The 18,538-nt window shown below is 47.5% G+C and overlaps 2 protein-coding genes and 1 long non-coding RNA gene across 7 annotated transcripts in view; 1 reads left to right on the plus strand and 2 right to left on the minus strand.

The window, feature by feature from the left end:
- Window positions 1-499: 499 nt before the first annotated feature.
- Window positions 500-2,089, plus strand: LOC308237825. The gene is made up of 3 exons (XR_013959483.1): window positions 500-623; window positions 902-1,004; window positions 2,054-2,089. It is a non-coding gene; the product is annotated as an uncharacterized lncRNA (long non-coding RNA).
- On the minus strand, window positions 741-10,765 carry TOR3A (torsin family 3 member A). The gene is given in 8 exon segments (XM_080649005.1): window positions 741-1,488; window positions 1,883-2,007; window positions 6,734-6,912; window positions 8,313-8,578; window positions 9,160-9,273; window positions 10,140-10,461; window positions 10,464-10,553; window positions 10,555-10,765. Coding segments are annotated over 8 exon segments (1,440 nt in total). The 5' UTR covers window positions 10,648-10,765; the 3' UTR covers window positions 741-1,237.
- A 3,830-nt stretch (window positions 10,766-14,595) lies between these two features.
- FAM20B (FAM20B glycosaminoglycan xylosylkinase) overlaps window positions 14,596-18,538 on the minus strand; it is a 37,790-nt gene continuing 33,847 nt past the window's right edge. For all 5 annotated transcript variants that reach the window (XM_080648348.1, XM_080648346.1, XM_080648349.1 and 2 more), the window contains one exon: window positions 14,596-18,444. In XM_080648348.1, the coding sequence (XP_080504474.1) occupies window positions 18,213-18,444 (232 nt within the window). In that variant the 3' untranslated portion in view covers window positions 14,596-18,212. The remainder of the gene's footprint in view (window positions 18,445-18,538) is intronic.

Genomic DNA, 18,538 nt, shown 5'->3' on the forward strand with positions numbered 1-18,538 from the left:
AGAATGTACCTCTTACAATATGTATTGCAGTTTAGAGCTGGGTATGTAAGAGGATCGGGTGGCCCGCACATCCCTCCCCAGATGCTCTAGCCCAGTGGTCGGCAAACCGCGGCTCGCGAGCCATGGTTTGCCGCTCTGTTGACTGACTTTGCCGACCACTGCTCTAGCCTGAGACGGTGAAAACACCGGCCCCCATCTAACCGCTGTTGTTAGGTCAAGTTTACTTTTGTCCCATGAGCGTTTACTGGGGACCTGCTGTGGCTCGGGCTAGGTGCTCCCTAACCAGGAGGCAGCTATTTGAGTGAGTGAGGACTATGAAGTGTCCCGTGGGGAGAGACAGAAGTTTGCGACTTTACCCAGGCTCATGGTGAGGGCTTTAAATCAGAGGTGACACTTGAGGTGATGACTGATCTGTAATTCAGAAGTGTGTTGGGGAGAAATGTGAGCACTCGTCAGTGTCTAGGGCATAGTGTACATGTGGCCATTCAATCCTCAAAAATGACTTTTCTCTTCAAAGCTGGGAGCATGGGAGTGACATTTTCTTATATAAGAGCAATATGAAGGAAGCTTTTTCAGTACGAAGTTGAAGTAAACCGGCAGAACAGACACCTGGTGTCAGCTTGGTGAGTCCCCGCATTCGCTGGAGTTACCACCACCCCATCCCCACCAGCATTCCCTGGCACCTGGAATTTTGCTGAGTGAACAGAATTACTAGGTCCCATTAAGAAAGTAGGCTGAAGGTTTTAGAAAAATAGAAAATTTTAATTTTTACATATGGCACAGTGATGATGTCAAGGCCCTTAACTTTAAAAATATATTTTTTAACCTGCAGAGCAGAACAAATCTCAGCCTACACTGCCATGATTTTTAAAACATTATTCTGTGTACCTATATTTTCCAGCCCGAGGCTCTTCCCTGCTGTGGTCACAGATACAAGCTGCTCAGCTTCCCTCTGAGAGTAACAACAACAACGTGAAAGCCGGCCCCACCCCCACCTGCCACGGGTAAGACAACTCCTTTTCCCTTCCTGTCACTGAGAATCCTGCAGCTGCAGGCAAGAGCAGAGATGCTAAGAAGCCCCTGGGATGTGTTTCTCTCGCCACCTGGCCCACATTTTGGAATATGGCTCTGGCTTCTGATTTAAGGCCTTCCTTTTATACACCACTCGTGTTAGTGAGTGCTGGGCGTCTGCTGACCCCAGGGTCCTGTTAGGCAGCTTCAGGTTTTCATCTTGCTCTCAAGGCAGGAAATAGTTAATTCTCTGGGAAACAGATTTGCATCCCTGAGAAGAAAAGAATTGTTCCTCTTTGGGGACATACACCATCATCTTGGCAATTTCGTCCAGTGCCTCTTCTGTATACAGGAGCTCCTGGCTCAGGAAAGCATCACGTGCACACAGCCTCACGTGGTGGTACTCCAGCGGCAGGAAGGGCACAAAGAAGTCAATCAAGTTTTCCTTCACAAGGCGGCTGTGGCCAAAGCCACTGTCTGAAATTAAGACCACAGTTACATGGGAATCTGAACCCAACTGGAGTGAGAGGTGTCCTGACCCTAAGGCCTGGGCAAGGTTTGCTCTCAGGGCCACTCCAGGAGGGCTGTCGGAAGTATCAAGCACTATCTGCTCTAGAGAGAGTGACATGGCAGAGGTAGAGCCACCTTCCCTCTGACTGGAGGCCTCGCCCCAGGGTCCACAGGCCCCTGCCAGTATCTCCAGGGCCAGGGCAAACTGCTCTCAAAGCATTTTCAGAAAAGGAGGTCAGCTTTCTTGGCACTTTTCTTGTGCCTCCCTGAAGTTGATGAGATGATCACAGGGTGTGTCCTGTGGTCCTGAGTACCCTGTCGGCCCCAAAGCACACATTCTAACCCGGTGGGAGTCAGTTACCTGTGGACGCCACAATCTCAGCCTGGAGGCCAGACTCCAAGTGTTCCATCGTGATATCTTCCCGGGACCATCCAGCCTTAAGCAGACCCAGGACCACCTCATTGATGACATTGCCTCCAAGGTTACTAAAAGAGACAGGAACTTGTTAACCGATTTCATCTTTATATTTAGGTTTCAAGTGGACGACTTGACACTGAGGCCACTGCACTGCAAGAATGGAAGCTGAGGTGCGGGGCCACCTCCAGGAGATCTTGTCACAATGCAAAGGTCTGTACAGAAGAGACATTGTCCTGCCTGCTCCCTTGTGACAAACACTGAGACTGCTGCGTGCCGGGAGCCCAGAGGTAGGTGGTGTGGTTCTCTCCGTTGACTTCCATGTGTATGTGATTTCAGGACAGTGTGGCAAGTGCTAAGGTAGGAGACAACGTCAGAGGGAGGGTAAGTTTAGGAGGCACAACTCAGAGGGGCCGTGACTGAAGGCTGTGAGAGAGAAAGGTCATTAAAGAAAACACCTGTTTGCCTTGAGCTGCCTCGTCCTAACAGAAGTGGACTATAGAAGGATGGAGACGTGTGCCTATGATATCATTAGGCAACTAGAATTTCAGGTCTGAAGCACAGGACTGGGTTAGAGATATGAAGGAGAAAAAGGGTGAGAAGAAATCTTACTGCCACCAACAGGGATGCTGGGAAGGAGGCGGGACACCTGGAGTTGGCAGTGCTGCTTCCTTCTCTCCCCTCCCCTCAGGCTTCTGCAGCTCCTAAACAAACCAGGCTCTCCTCAGGAAGCTCCCGGGTACATCAACTCAAGTGTCTTCGTTTGAGTGCGGCCTGTGTGCCAGGCTCCAGGGCACAGAGAAGAAGCCGACTGGTTCTCTCCCTGCCTAGCAGGTAAGCTGGCCATCCAGCCAAGTGACCCAGTGCCTCCTTGCCCAGCTGGAGAGCCTGGCAGCAGCAAGGGGAGTCCCTATCCCGTTGCACAAGATCAGCTGCACGGAGGGAAGCTCCTGCCCCAAGGCCTGCCAGGGAGGTCATGTCTGCACACGCAAGTGGCCGCACTTGCATCAGCTGAGGTAAGACCTGCCCACAGATTGCCCCATCAAGGGCAAGGGGGGCATGTGCAGGACTCGCTTACTCAGCCCCAGGAGCACAGATTCCAGTGGCTTCCCCATTTCTCCCAGAACCATCTACCTGACACTAAGTTTCTGGAGAGCAGGAGCTTAGCCTATTTATGTAGATACACTGTGTATAGCACATAGCAGGTGCTCAGTGGATATTTCTGTCTGCACCTTTGTCTTCACTTCCCTTCCGAATTTCTCTTGTTTTGTCCTGCAGCCATCATCTCACTCACCACGACATAACCTGGGCGCCTTCTCTGTTCACTCTCCTAGTCCTTAGGAGCTGCTGCGCCGGCACCAACCTTTAGACAGAGGTTGCCTTCCTCATCCTCCCAGGTCACCTGCTGACGGGGTTCTGAAGGGACACGGTCACCTCTAGAGACTAGCCCTGGCTCTGGGGTAGGACAACATGTAATCTCACCAGCCCTCAGAGCCCAAAGGCCTTTTTGGAACGCTAACCTCTGAATCTTAGTTTCCACATTCGTAAAGTGAGAGACTAACTAGACAATTTAAGATACCCTCCTTAGGCTCCACACAGTCAACATACGTGCATTTGTTTCTTCCCTGGGGTACAAGTCCTTTCTTTTCTTTTCCTGACAACAGTGCAGAGAGAACAGCCATTAATGTCCCTCTCTACTTTACAGCAGTGAGCAATGGACAGTCCCTTTGCTCTTGGGAGTTCCAAGGTCCTGCCTGTGGCCACCTGGAGCCTTCCATGCTTGTAGAATAGGTGGCAGCAGTCAGTGTGAGTGTTCTGGCCCAGAATACTCGGCTCTGAGGGCTGGGGCAGTCTAGGCCTCCACACCCTACATGTCCTGTTTGAACCACCACCTGTGTGGAGTCTACCACCTCACCTCCAACAGCAGCTTTAGGAAATTTTTCAGGATGAAACTGCTGTGAGTTGTTCACACTAGAAGTTTGAGTCAGCTGGGCTTTTCTTTCAGCTAGAGGAGTCCTTACCACACATTCTAGAAATCAAGCCCAGAAATTTGTGAAAGAGAAAAACCAGAGTCACTGTGCTGAAAGCCTCATGGCACCAAGCCTAGACCTCTCCGGTCAGTACCACTGGCCTGACCTGTCACACAGGCCCTCTTCTGTCCCCGACGGAAGCTGGCCTTGTCAGAACGGTCCTTTTTTGGCCAGCCGCTTTCCGTGCTTCTCAGAGCATCTCTATTTACTAGAAGGGATGCTGCCTGATTCAGGAACCACTTAATAAAGCCTATTAGCTCTTCAAATTTATTTGATTGAAGTTTTGTTCTTTAACAGATTCAAATACATTGTCTTTCCCTACCCATCACTAGATAACTGAAAACCTTCAAGGTTTAAAGGGTGGCAACCTTGCTGGCCCTTGGGTGGTGGTACCTAGCCCCCCTGAGGGCGCATAGGCCCACAGGGCGCCTTTTCCCTGCCCTGCCTCCACCATTCATGGTCCCTCTGAGTCACTGGAGAGGGGGCAAGGGGGTATAGAGACCAAAATACTACAATGGCAAACATTTGTTAGAGATACAGCAGGGTCACCTTAGGAAATCCTGGCACAGGTGCTGAGAACTGGTCCGAGCCCATGTGGAGGAACAGCCAGCTGCAGCCACAAGGCAGAATTGGCTCAGGTGAAGTGAGAGGAAGGAGAAGCTATGCACAAAGTCAAAGGATTTCTACCAAAGTGAGAATCATGAGCTGGTCACCAGCATCCTTCTGTGGGGGAAGGACTGGTGTCTGCAGCAGTAATTCAGAGGGTCCCCTGGACTCCCACCACCTGACAGGGTTTAGGTGGAGAAGCTGTAAGGAGCCTCTAGGCTGCCTCAGAAGATGGTCAATAACACAGAGCCGATCATATCAGCAAATCTTTCTGCTTTTCTCTTAAAACCACCTTGGTCGGCCTCCTGCCCTCCACCATGCACTATAGTTTAGTGTCCCATAAGCCATTCTTATAGACCAGGAAGGACTTGCCATCAGTGCATTGAAATCACAACAGTTTATTTAAACTGGTCTCATCTTGTGGGTCCACAGTGAAAGAGGACCTGCCCTCCACAGCTCATCCTTCACACTCTCCAAATCTGTGTGCACCTAAAGCTGGGGAAAATTCCCTAGCAAGCATGTACTAGCCTGGGGAGGGAACAACTGGTTTGTCTTCCACAGAATGCAAGAAGCGGCTTGTGAAGCATTCAAGTTGGGCCAACAGGGACCCAGACTTTAACAGACCTTGGGCAGTACCTTCCCAGTTGGAGCCTCCATAAAATAAGAGGGTTGGACAAGTTGATTTCTAAGCCTGTTCTCAGCACAGCCTTTTCCAGAGCTTGGAGCACAAAACAGGAAAGCTCCTGTGTGGTGGGCTTGCACATAGGGAGACACAGAGCACTTCTCACTCAACACATTATCCCTGAATTTCAAGCCAGTAACTTCCTCTCATGATCAGAGAAGAAAAAGACTTTCCAAGGATGGGGAGAGAACACACCATGTTGTAGTTAGTGGAAAACTACCCTTTGGGTCTACATTAAGAATTTTCCAAGGTAGTTTGTACTTGATTTTGAACTCATTTGCTGACTTGAAAACTTAATGCCCCACTAAGAGGGGAATTCCCAGTATATGAGCTACATTTCAAACTATATTACAAAGTTATAGTAATCAAAACAGTGTGATAATGGCATAAAAACAGACCCATAGATCAATGGAATAGAACACAAAACTCAAACCCACGTGTATATGGTCAATATATGACAAAGGAACCAAGAATAAATAATGGGGGAGACAATCTATTCAATAAATAGTGCTGGGGAAACTGCTAGTCACATGCAAAAAGATGAAACTAAACCACCATCTTATACCGCACAAAAGAATGGACTCGAAATGGATTAAATGCTTGAATGTAAGATGTGAAGCTCTAAAACTCCTAGCAGAAAACTTAGGTGGCGAGCTCCTTAATATTGGTCTTGGCAATGATTTTTTTTTGGATCTGACACCAAAAACAAATACAACAAGCAAAAATAAATAAGTGGCTCTACATCAAACTAAAAAGCTTCTGTACAACAAAGGAAACCAACAAAAGGAAGAGGCAACCTACTGAATTGGAGAAAATACTTGTAAGCCATATATCTGATGGGTTAATATCCAAAATATATAGAGAACATATAGCTCAGCAAAAAAAATACACATCCCAAACAAGCAGATTAAAAAATGGGCAGAGAATCTGAATAGATATTTTTCCAAAGAGGATATAACAGTGGCCAACGAGTACACAAAGAGATGCTCAGCATCACTTATCCTCATGGAAGAGCACAATGAAGACACCATCTCATACCTGTGAAAATGGCTATTATCAAAAGGATGAGGTAAATGCTGGTGAGGGTGTGGAGAAAAGCGAACCCTTGTGTACTGGTGGGATTGTGCAGACTGGGGATATGAGGGGAATCCCACCATCCTGAGAACAATGGGGGAGGCTAGATGAGAGGCAGCTGCTCTTCCCCACGCCAGTCACCAGAGTGAGTCTGTACTTAGCTGGCCATTAGGGGGAAGTGGGGACCACAGTCCTTCAGAAGTGTCCTGGGGGTAGAATCAGGGCAGGAGCCGGAGACTTAAGGCTCCCCACCTGGTGGCGACACCAAGCAGCTAGGTTTCTATGTTCTCGACTACACTTCTATTGGTTTCCCTTGTGAAAAGGGTCTGCTGCCTGGCACACACAGCACCTGGACAGAAGTTCTTCCTCCCTTCACCATCCCTCCTGTTTTCCCTCAGACCTTACCTGAGAAAAAGGAAGATGGTTCTAGGGGACTCAGCCCTGTGGTTCTCCAGGACCTGGCGTTCCAGATGTGGCCCGAGGGCCTCCAGCAGTCCTGGGTGCAGCTTCTCAGCCTCATCAAAAACGAACAGGGTCTGGTGGCAATGCTCCTGCGTCTTCCTCACCTGTTCTGTCAGCTGCTCCTGCACAGAATACAGGGAGCAGCTGGGGACACCTGGTGGCACAGAGGGCCCTGGGGAGGCGCCCTTTTACCCTGGTGAAGCATCTGCAGTGGATTGCCTAGGGCTGGGTTCTACCCTGGAACTACCAACTTCAAACTGGTGGAGGTGGGGCTAGCCTGGGAGAGGGAGAAGGTGAGGGCCTTGCCTGCTCTTGATAACAGACAGCAGGCCCTGCTCCCTCCCCTCCAGGAAGAGGTCTCAGAACTAACAGCCAACTCACCCTCCCCAAGGGGTAGGAATCAGGCTCTAATACAGGGGTCATAGGTAGAGACAAGCTCAAGTACCAGAGGTGGCCACAGTCCCATCTTGAACTTCCAGGAGCAGAGCTCCCACTGGGAAGGACCTATCTGGGTCTACTTGGAACTGGGGCTCCCCATTCAGGCAAGAAGAGTCCTCAATTGAAAAGAGGCTGCTTTGTGGGGTTCATCAGATCAGGGTCTGCCCCAGGCTGGGGTGTTTAAGCAGAGCCCATATTCACTGTTGCCTCTAGCCTTCCTGGATCCTGACTTCAGTGCCCTGTGACCTGAGTGTGTGTGTGATGAGACGTGCAGGGTGTGAGTGTACATGTCATTTTTCATGGTGAGGAAGCCACAGGCAAAGCCAGCTAGTTTTTCTGGGGAGGCCTGGCTGACCAGCTGCCTGCCCTAAGGACAGTTGAGGCCACACTGAAACTGCCAAGTGACTCAGGCAATCTCTCCTCAAATGCTTACCTAATCTTCCCAGGTTATCGCATTCCAAATATTGTACTTGAAAGCCAGAGACAGACACCTCTGTCAGGCTGCAGTGGGTTTTGGTCATTGTCCAGCTTACTTTAAATACTACATCTCAGTGGAAGAAACCCAAAACAACAGAGCAGCAAAGACAGTTTTTCTCTCTCCACTTGTTGGGGGAAATCACTTATGATATGATAGACTTCTTTAAAAAAACAGGATATGCAACTTTCTGTCCACTCTAATGACAGTGACATCAAGCAGCATAGGGAAAGGCTTGCAGGAAGCACACCAAAATGCTAACTACTTGTGTCTCTGTGGGAAGGTCATGATAAAGCTTTTGCCTTCCTCTGTTCCACATTTCCTACAACTTCCACTACTATCACAGAAAATTAACACACAGACTCTTTTTAAGCTCAGTGTCTGGCAGGTAAGGAGACAGCTCGGGACAAGTGGTGTGGAACATGTCAGTCCTCCACGTGTTCAGGGCCTCATCTGTGTGGAGATGTTTCTGTGGGTTACAGGTTCTGTTGAAATGGACCCTGTCCCCCAAACCCCACACCTAGGCTTCTCCAGAGCCCATCCCCCAGCACAGGGCTGCACCTTGGGCTGTCCAAGCCTCATTCCAGCCCCAGCACTATCCAGCCTCACCTTGTACAGGTCCACATACTTGGGGTGAGGGAAGTGGATCATAGTGATGAACACCTTGACACAGTCACTCCTCAGCCCATCCCGGTACAGGTTCTCCGCCAGCAGCCGTGCCACGAAGTTCTTGCCTGTGCCAGACCAGCCGTGGAACGACAGAGCCAGGGCCTTGTCTGGCCGGGGCAGCTCCAAGTAGCTCCTCACTGTTGTCAGGACCAGCTCCCGGGCCAGATGCTGGCCATGCAGTCGCACACTCAGGTCCGACTGTAGGCCTAGGGGTAGGAAAGAGGAGGCCACAGTGAGAGGTGCACACAAGTGCAGTCCCCACCAGGCTCAGCAATAGCTGAGTGAACACCTCTGAACATCGCTGAGGTGGGATCACTTTGGCCTCAGAACAAGCCACTGGGCACACCTGGCAGCAGAAGGGACCCGAGGGCTATTTTCTGAAGAATTTGAGAAGTCACCATTGAACTTAGGGAGAGAATGGATTCATCCTTTCTGAAGGCCCCGAAGACCCTCAGAATGGTTGGGAGAGTCCTCTCTGGAGGAGGAACCTCACACGCCATGCTCACAGTTGCTCCCACCTGGGAGTTTCAGAACGCCCTCATTTTATTCATTTTAACTCAATTCAGCAAACACCTGTTGACAGTGTGTGCAAAGTCTTCTGGTAGGCTTTCCCTCCTCACGGCCATGAGGCTGCAGGGTTTGGAGATAGGGGCCATGGTGGGGACAGAAGAAAGTGCTGCCAGCTGTGGGAAGGATGAGGAAAGGTTCCCTATACCTTAGCCATTTCCCCTGAACTGCCTCCCCTTCCCACAGATCTCTATCCCCTTAGAGGCATGCAAGGTCCAACCTGTGAAGTTGTTGGAGACCCTGCAGTCTCCATGGTCACAGCAATCCTGGAAGCTGCAGTACCACGTGGTCAGGATATCCAGGTACTGCTGGCCCAATAGGGGAAGGCTCCAGCCTGGAAAAGGAGGGGCTGTGAGAGACACAGCATGGGGCCCAGAGGGAGCCTGCCCTCCCTGCCCACGTAGTCCTTCCAGTCCTTTGCCCTCCCTCCAGAGCCATTCTCACTGCTTTGTGCCTGGGTACGAGTGGACACCTCTTGCTTTGCTATTGATGCAGCTCCAGGAAAGTCTCGGTTGATTCAACAAACATGCCCTAGGCACTGTGCCAGGGTGGCAAGGAGCCCAGACCCTGCCTGCAAGGAGCTGGCCATTTAGTTGGGGACAGTCCGCTGGTGATCATCATTCTTCCTACTTGCTCTGGATTCCAAATCTGATCATAGCCAAACCCAAAGGCCTCTAAATTCTTCTTGCCAAATGTCAATTTGAATATATCCAGCATTGGCAAAAAACAAAAACCATACGCTGGAAATTAGAAATCTCAGATCTAACAAAAGATGTGTAGAGCACCATTACAGTACTGTTACCAGATCTAAAATTATTAACAGACCGAAAAAAGCCTCAGAGATCATCTGGTCCATGACAGTGACAGAATGGGAACTAGAACTCAGGTTGGGACTCCTAGCCCAGGCTCCACCTCCTTAAGCAACAGAGGAGGAAAAGGGACTTGGGTGTGTCCAAAGGGGACTTGAAGCCATCAAGGTGTGAACTGTCTGGAGGAGTCAGTTACGAGCCACATAGAAGAGGACAGCCGGGCCCATCCTCTAAGACGGCTGTACCTGGGGGGAGGGTGGCAGGGGTGAGGCCTCCTGGTCCTCCCGGGACTGGGCAGCAGTAAAGATGGCTGCTAAGGCGCCTGCAGGGTGATCCTGAAGTTGCTGGCCCCAGACAGTGCGCCTGGGCACATCTCACCCCCGGGTCTTACCCAGGGCCTCCGCGGGGGCCTCCTTGTCCAACGAGCAGGTCTCGGGCCACACGCGGCAGCTGAAGAGCGCCCAGTACCGTCTGGAGAGGGCGCCGGCCGCCCTCACCCACTTGCGCAGGTCCCGGAAGGAGAAGGACGGCCAGGCTTGTCCAGAGCCGGGCTCTTCGGCCGCCTCTCCAGGCCCAGCCGGGTCGTGAAGTTCCAGTGCGCCCGCCAGGGGCGGTGGCGGTGGCGGCGGCAGCAGCAGCAGCAGCAGCAGGACCCTGAGCGAGAGCTGGCTCCGCAGGCCGCGAGGCATATCCGGCTGAGCTCCCGCTGCTCCCGTGCCAGGGCTCGCTCGGCTTTTAAAGTCCGGGCTGCCGGAATCCACAGGCACCTGAGCTTCCCTTCCAAGGCTGAATCCAGGTCGGCTGGCTGGAGATTGGAGTTGCCACAGGAACTGCAGCCCCACGTGACCCGGGGCGAGGCGGTGCCCCAAACCGAAACCTAGGCTGGGCCTAGAGGGCATCCTGAGGCTGAGAGCAAGCGCCGCCCATCCCAGGGGCGGGCGTCCAGGCAGCGGTCTATTCTGAGCTGATTGTGGCTACAAGGGTTAAGTGAAAACGGCCCCTGTTTATTACTTTCAGGCAGCTCTGGGGGCCCATTGAGGCCCACCGAATATGGGCACCCTCTGTGCCCTGCCAGTGTCAGATCAACTTTCTGCCAATCCGTTAGAGGAAACCGGAGCACCCACTCACCCAGCGGCAGAGGCTGGGTTGGCCGGCATGGTCAGCTGCGTGGAGAGGAGGCCCTGAGAGGGAGAAGGGGCCTGGCTCCTCCACGAAGGGAAAGGAACCTGGCAGCTGTCACCAGCAGGTTTCCTCAGCTGGGCATCAGCACAAGCAAAAGGAAGCTGTGGGCTCCCATCTGGAGATGTGGGTTTTGGAAACTCCCAGAGTCATGGGGAAATCATAAGGTCTCACGTCAGTGTAATCAGATCTCATTAAAAAGAAACACTGTGTGAAACTTTCGTGGCTATGTTTGCAATTTTTAAGCGCTTGTGACCATGAGCAGCTTCTGACACCACTGGCAAAAGACCTGAGGGCCTTCCTTTCCCATAACACGTGCATCCTGCCAGGTTGTTAGATTTCAGAAGAGCTTAAAGCATTTTTCTGTCACCTGACTTACTGTATTCACTGGCCTACAGCCATCTTGTCTTAAGAAACTGCTTAATAGGGTCCATGGGACTTGGCTACTGTCATAGGCTCAATGGCTCTGAGGTTGGACTCTCCCGCCAGTACAGTGAATCCTAGTGCCATGTCTCACTATCGTCACAAGCAAATTGATTCACCTGTTCCTCCCAGTCTCTGCTCCTTCCTCAGCAGCTCACCAGATCTTCTTTCAGAATCAGGCAAGTACCTTGGTTAGGATACGAGAGCCAGACTGTAGAGTACTGTTATCTAAGTATATTGTACATCTTAGCCACTCAGAGTGATGTCAAAATTGAACCCAAACCTTCCAGAGAACAGTGCCCAGTCCACAAGTCCACATTATGTCCAGTCCAGCTCATGGAACCCTTCAGGGGACACTTACCAAGGAACATGCTATACTTAGTCAGAAATTGAAAACATTAACTCTTTCAGTATATGTTGTTTGAGTGTGAATGGCAATCTAATATGCTGGTTAACTGGCCCCTACCATTTTCTTATATGACCTAGGGTGCTACTTAACTGACCTGTGCCTCAGTTTTCTCACCTATAAAATGGGGGTAATATAAAATAGTCAGTTTATAGAGATGCTGTGAAGATCAATGGGCTAATTCAATTATATGTTATCTTTCATTATCACATATGCCTCGCCCTGGACAAGGCTCTGGATGGGTACACAGGAAGTTTGAATGGCTTTATTTATACTAGTGAAGTTTACAGGTGAATGTGTGGTGATAAAACTATTAGAATTAACCTGTTTATTTTTAAAAATCCAAATTTTAAGACTGTGGAAATAATAATCTCTTTACTGTAACTTTCATGTAGCACTAACTGCTAATTTCTAAGATATTCTGATTTAAATTTTGCAATTCATGGTAAATAAAGTAGGTAGCTGGAATATTCTTGGACAAGCAACTTGATTTCAAGACATTTCCTTTTCTAAAAGGAATAGAGCTAAATATTTTTTTCACCAGAATCAGTACCACATAGAAACAATGAATCAAAATGGAAGAGTTAGGCCAGTGTTGCTCAGTGGTTGAGCATCGATCTATGAACCAGGAGGTCACAGTTTGATTCCAGATCAGGGCACGTGCCTGGGTTGCCGGTTCGATCCCCAGTGTGGGCCGTGCAGGAGGCAGCCAATCAAATGATTATCTCTCATCATTTATGTTTCTCTCTCTCTCTCTCCCTCTCTGTAATCAATAAAAACATTTAAAAAATTAAAAGGAAACAATGAATCCAGTTTTTAGACAGCCTCTAGTTTCAATAAACTGCTAACATTGCCTATGGGTTGAACTCTAGGAGCAAATCTCATGGAGGATGGAGACATCTAAAGGCGCATGTGAAAACTACAGGCAGCAAACCCTATCAGTGATATTCAAGTGTGGTCCAAGGACCACAAATCTACTCAAATTCTGCATTTTAACAGAGAAAATGGGCCCCCAGCAACTTCAATATCATCTGAGTGGGACAATTCTCCCACCCTACTGAAGTCAGTCAGAAAACACCATTGGTCTTGAAAACAATCTTTGGGTAAAAATCAAATCTATCTCCAAATAAGCTTGGCATGCAAAACGCAAACCCTGAAAACATAAAATGAATGTTTTCACAGCTTGTCTATATGCCACGGCTCCTTTGTTAACCATCAATGCCACAGAGACATCACAGTGGACTGTGTCCTCCCCAAAGACAGGCACAACTGGCCAGAACCACAGGAAACCCTTGAAGGGACGTTTCTGGTGACCCAGGTACTAACAAGAGAGCACAGGCCCAGGAGGCTCTGCATTTCTGGAGACAGGGGTTCTACACACACGTCAGGCCTGGGTCAATCGCTTCTTCAATGAGGGTCCTGTCTACCTCCCCCCCTCCAAACACCCATGGTTCTTTCTGGGGTCTTATTTTCATTGTAATGAACTTACATCATTCCTGAGGCATTTGGTACTTCACAAGCAGCTTTCTTCTGCTAGGATTACAGGCTCTTTGAAGAAAGGGAGTCATTACCATCTCGATGGCATCCATGGCTCAGAGCACAATGCCCAGATGTCTACTAAAGAAAGATCAAATACTTTACAAATCATGACTTACTGTTACTCCCTGGGATTTATACAGCAACCTACCTTACAAAATCCACCCATGCAGGCAACCAATCAATGATTCCCTCTCAGAGTCATTGATGTTTCTTTCTTTCCCTCTCTCTTCCTGTCTGAAATAAAAATATGTATTTTTAAAAAACCCATCCTTGTTATACCAGTAATTATGACCATTCTTGTCTCTTACAAACTGAGGGCTACTAAAAAGTTCTTATAGGCAAACACACTGGGTAAAATTAGCCCATAACAGAAGCATGCCCTCCCTACTCCCAGCTGCCTTTGCAAGCTATACTCCCAGTCTTTCTGATATGCCTGAGAAGCGAACGAAGCCTGAAATCTCACCTGGAAAAGGATTGATGTGGTGAGCCTGGAAGAACATGTCCTAGGCTTTAGCCTCCCATTGGTATTCAATACAAATGACAAAAACTGGCACAAACAAAATGCTGCAAACCAAGTAAAAAAAGTCTTAAGAACTCTGCTCAGTTGTCTGGTTGACTTATGATACTCGATTTCCATTTCAAAAGTTAAAAATCTGGGCCTTTGCTGGTGTGTTCAGTGGTTAGAGCCCCAGCCTGTGCACCAAAAGGGTCTCGGGCTCAATTCCTGTTCAAGGGCATGTGCCTCTGTTGCAGGTTTGATCCCCGACCCCTGCTGGGGCACATGCAGGAGGCAACAAATTGATGTCTCTCTCTCACATTGATGTTTCTCTCTCTCTCTCTCTCTCCCTCTTTCTTTCCCTTCCACTCTCTCTGAAAATGGGAAAATATCCTCAGGTGAGGATTAACAAAAAAAAATTAAATTATAAAAAAAATTAAAAATCTGAGTGTCCTAAGAATTATAATCAGGGCACCTGGTCCTCTTTTCCGTGCCTCTGCGGGACTGTCCTGACAGGTTCCTTAGGATTCATAATTTTTTATCTCTAAAGAAGCTGTAAGAATTGAGTTAACTACTAAATGCACAAAAAGCATCCAAGAAACATCCTCTGGAAAGTTTTGGTCCAGTCACAACCTGGTCTGGGCCTTTTGAAGACTCCAAAGGAAGCTAAAGGTCTCATCCATCAGATCCTGTGAAAGCATAAGATGTGATTTTCTGTCCCCTACTAAAATAAATAGGAAAATGAAACAGAAAACACTGGAAGTATCCTAAAATGGGGGAGAAAGAATAAGAGGAAAACATGATACATCAATACTTATTAAAATCTTTATTAATTTTCTTTTTTCAGAATTGAAACCCATAGAACATATTAGAAATTTAGGTGTACATCTGTCTTGTTTGGTGACTTACCCAGCACAACCTCTATTTGGGAGGAAATCCTTGGTAGATCAAAACAGAGAGTGGTGTTCTTACACTTCTAAGCAAATAAATTAGCTTCCCACTAAGTTATTCCCAGTTCCCCCCTTTCTGTATTTGTAACCCCTTAGTTCCTTAAAAACCTGTGGCAGCCCCTACCTTTTAACTCAGACTTGAGAAATTGGAGGAAGAAAAACTGGCTTTCCCTGTACAAGAGGTTTTGTGAAGTCAGGTCTATCTGGCTCATAATGTGCCTAGTGGGGCTGGCTCACCAGAGTTGCTCAGTAGGCGTTTACTGAATGAATGATCTCTATGCACGTAGGGTCCACGCTCAGAGACTGAGAAGAGAACCTTTTACTAGCTTCAAGTTCTTCAGCAACATAAATCAGTGTTTCCCTGTGTCAAAATAAATAAATTTTTTCTTGCTAGAATACATATATGACTATATACATACATATATCTTTACTCACGTTTCCTGAAGCTCAAGCTCCCAGGATATAAGTCAGCTAGCTCACTGACAGATGCCGTATTACCATTACTGAGGTGTGGTCACTTGCTGGTCAAACAAGAATACAATACAGGGACCAATGAGAAAGGAGGTTGAAGGAATATGGTGGATGGGAAGGGGAGGCCAAAAGCCTTTTGTTTTGTTTTTGAGAAAAGATCGATTTCTTTGGAAGAACAGCAAAAAAATTGCCATGTATAGGATTAATCTTTCCCAAAATAATATGAAGTGGATGTACCCAAATTCTCCCATTTCATTCTTAAGTTTCATTTGACACATTAATTATGAATGCAAATGCCTTACTAATATACTATTGAACAAATATGCTGAGCAAATCAGGTCCTGTCTATAATTTGTTTTGCACAGAAAATTACTTATGGCCAAACCCACGATATAGACTCACATTAAAGAACAGTTTTAGAATGAAACCTCTCTCCTCATATTTCCCTACTAAGACTCTGGAATAAACATATTTAAGAAGTAGAAGGAGATAAGGAAATAGCAGTCACTTCTGATTTTCCTAGCTTTATAATATTAAAATGTATTCACTCTACCTTTAGATGTCAGCTAGACACACTCTACTTTAAGCTGACCAAAAACCCTTCCAATGACTTGTCTAATAGTGCTAGATTCTAATAAATAAACCATCAAGGGAACAGTGTTAGAAAACTTTTGAAAAGATATGTGTGTTTTTTTCCAAATAAAACTTAGTGTTTGTGAATTTCAGGGCTATGTTTATGGTTGATTTTCTCTAAGGTTCACCCAAACATACTTTTCTTGCTTAATCCAATCCTGACTTCGAATATAAATTTACATTCTGTGTCACATAATCAGCACAATTCTAACTTTAACCACTACAGATCTGAACATCTTTTAAGAGCATGAATTTTTAAACAGCAGGGAAAGAGAAGGAAATTATTCATTTTCGGCACTGTTATAAAAAGGGATGAGAGTTTCCTAGCAGCTTTCTCTCCTATTCTTTTCCTCAGCAGAGTCTCCTGCTTCGACATTATGAATCAACTTCGCAGTCTGCGAACAGCTCTTAGGCATTCCAGTGGGGCACCTAAAGGGACCGTGTGCTGAAAGAGCACTCACCAATTTAGTTCAGCGAACATTTACCAAGGAGAGTGGGGCTGACATCCTTGCCTATCTCCCTCCCGACGGCTCGCTGACCCTGCGGGTACACACTCTCCAAGGTATCCTCCCGCTCAACTGTGGGTTTCTGGGCATGTACACAGTCAATGGCCTTACAACTGGTATCAATACCGCCTTTTGTCAACGATATTTTAGTGTTTTGTGCTAATACTGTCTTCTAAAATTCAAAACCTTTTTAAATAACTCGGCCCATTCTTGTATACATCTCAAAATGTATATACAAAGTACAAAAGTATCCTAATTTCATGCTCTTTTAAAGTAGTCACAGGATACTTAGTTATCTTTCAATGCCAGGACGTTTGGGCATAAATTCTAAACTGCTTTTGAAAGGATGGTTGCTTACAATTGGCCTCCAATGGCTGGCATTAAATGTGTTCAACCACACTGTTAACTATTAGTCTCTGCTTGACAGAAGCACAGAACTGGAACAGCACCCAGACAACACGTGGGACAGCACACAGCGCGGAGGACACACTGAGCGGGCACACCAGGCCTGCCGCCCTCTGGCCCTGTATTTTACTGCAGCTGCTTACATGGCACAACCTCTCTGCCAGAACCCAGGACTCAGCCTGTGTTTTAGCAACCTGAAATCTGAGAACGCTAACAAGAGACAGAACACGAGTTAGAAACTCCAAACAAGATTAAATGACGAAATTAGGTTTTGACATAACTCAGAATCTTAAGGCTCTTCCTGGTACACCCTCCTTAGTTTTAAGGCTCAGAAGGCTTAAATCTTTGTTTCCAGTCATCCACATGGCTCAAATCATAAGTCAGCCCAGCCAGCAGCAGGATGTACACGTTCATCTGCCAGAGTGAGCTGGCTCTTATCACAAGAAAGGCACAATCAGGGTTGCCAGTCTCTGGGAATAGCAGCTTCCAAGGCCTTAAAGGCCGAGATGGAAATTCATCTCAGAAGAGAAACCAGGATGGCAGAGGTCACAAGTAACCTAACTGTTATTCAAGGTATTTTTTGTTTGCTTTGTTAATCTGGAAAGGATTTGTCTCCTTTGGGCAAAATAAAGAAATAAAAGTCTCATAAGAGATTCATGCTTGGGTTGTAACAATAAATTCTCCAGAGACAATTTTTTGGTTAATTGAAACACAACTGTGAGAACACAAACTTTACTCAGGTACAAGTCACATTAGCTTTTACACACCTTAAGAACTTAAATAAAACCCAGGGGAACCTGCTTTTGCTAATCCAGTCATCTCTCCGATTCTGGTCACCTTCTCTCTCCCTTCTTCCCTCCTCTAAGAATCATCAAAAGTGCTACTGCCTAATCGCTGAAAAGCCCAAACATCTTTCCTGCTTTTGTTCTCCCTCTAAAACATACCCCCCTCCAACAGAGCCTGTTCCTTTGGCTCCACAAAATGCCAGGTTTTACTTGCTGCCACTCCTCAGGAGGCAGGAAAATTCTCAATTTGACTAGTCCTGGTAAAAAAGGACTCAAGAGATTGCAAAGTGTTCTCAGAAAATCCACAGGTATGGTGAAAGGACTGTAAGAATGAACTCCAAATACCCCCTCCAGAACCAATCCCAGCATGAACCTATCCAAACGTCACACCTGTTGTCCTTTGGCATGAGAATTAAGACTAACCAACTGCGATGCCCACTAGAATGGGCAAGGGCCGAGGAAGTCAGGTAACTCAGCAGAACATCCGTGTTCTGAACTAAGAATCTTCACTTCAGTTTCTACGATGGAAAACACCAATGAAATCCAAGGCCACTCTGTCCTGTCACCAGAACTTACTGCCGGCCATTCCAATCCATCTCATACCATTTGGAATTGATTGTGCTGTTACTCTATCTTTGTAAAAAGAAGTTTCAGTTATTCTGTGCTGCGAATTATAAGTGAGAGAGAGGCATCCTGTCTTCCACCAGCACAGTGTCCATCCCAAACTGGTCCGTGCACTGCTTCACAGTGGCCAGGACACTCAGGAGCCGCTGGTCCACAGCGTCCAGGTGCGGGTCGGACAGCACTGGGGAGATGGGGTCATGGGCCATGGCAGATTTTAAGGCAGACTTCAGCACACCATTCTTTAGGTAATTCAGTCTGTTCCAGGTAGAAACCCGAATGCTGAAAGAAAAAGGTTTCGAATGGGTTACATAAGACCTCTCACTATTAAATGGAGTTTAAAGCCTGCTTGGCAAAGAAAAGTAAAGAAATTATT

This window comes from Plecotus auritus (assembly GCF_963455305.1).
Source record: "Plecotus auritus genome assembly, chromosome: 12".
In the NCBI taxonomy this organism is placed as follows: domain Eukaryota; kingdom Metazoa; phylum Chordata; class Mammalia; order Chiroptera; family Vespertilionidae; genus Plecotus; species Plecotus auritus.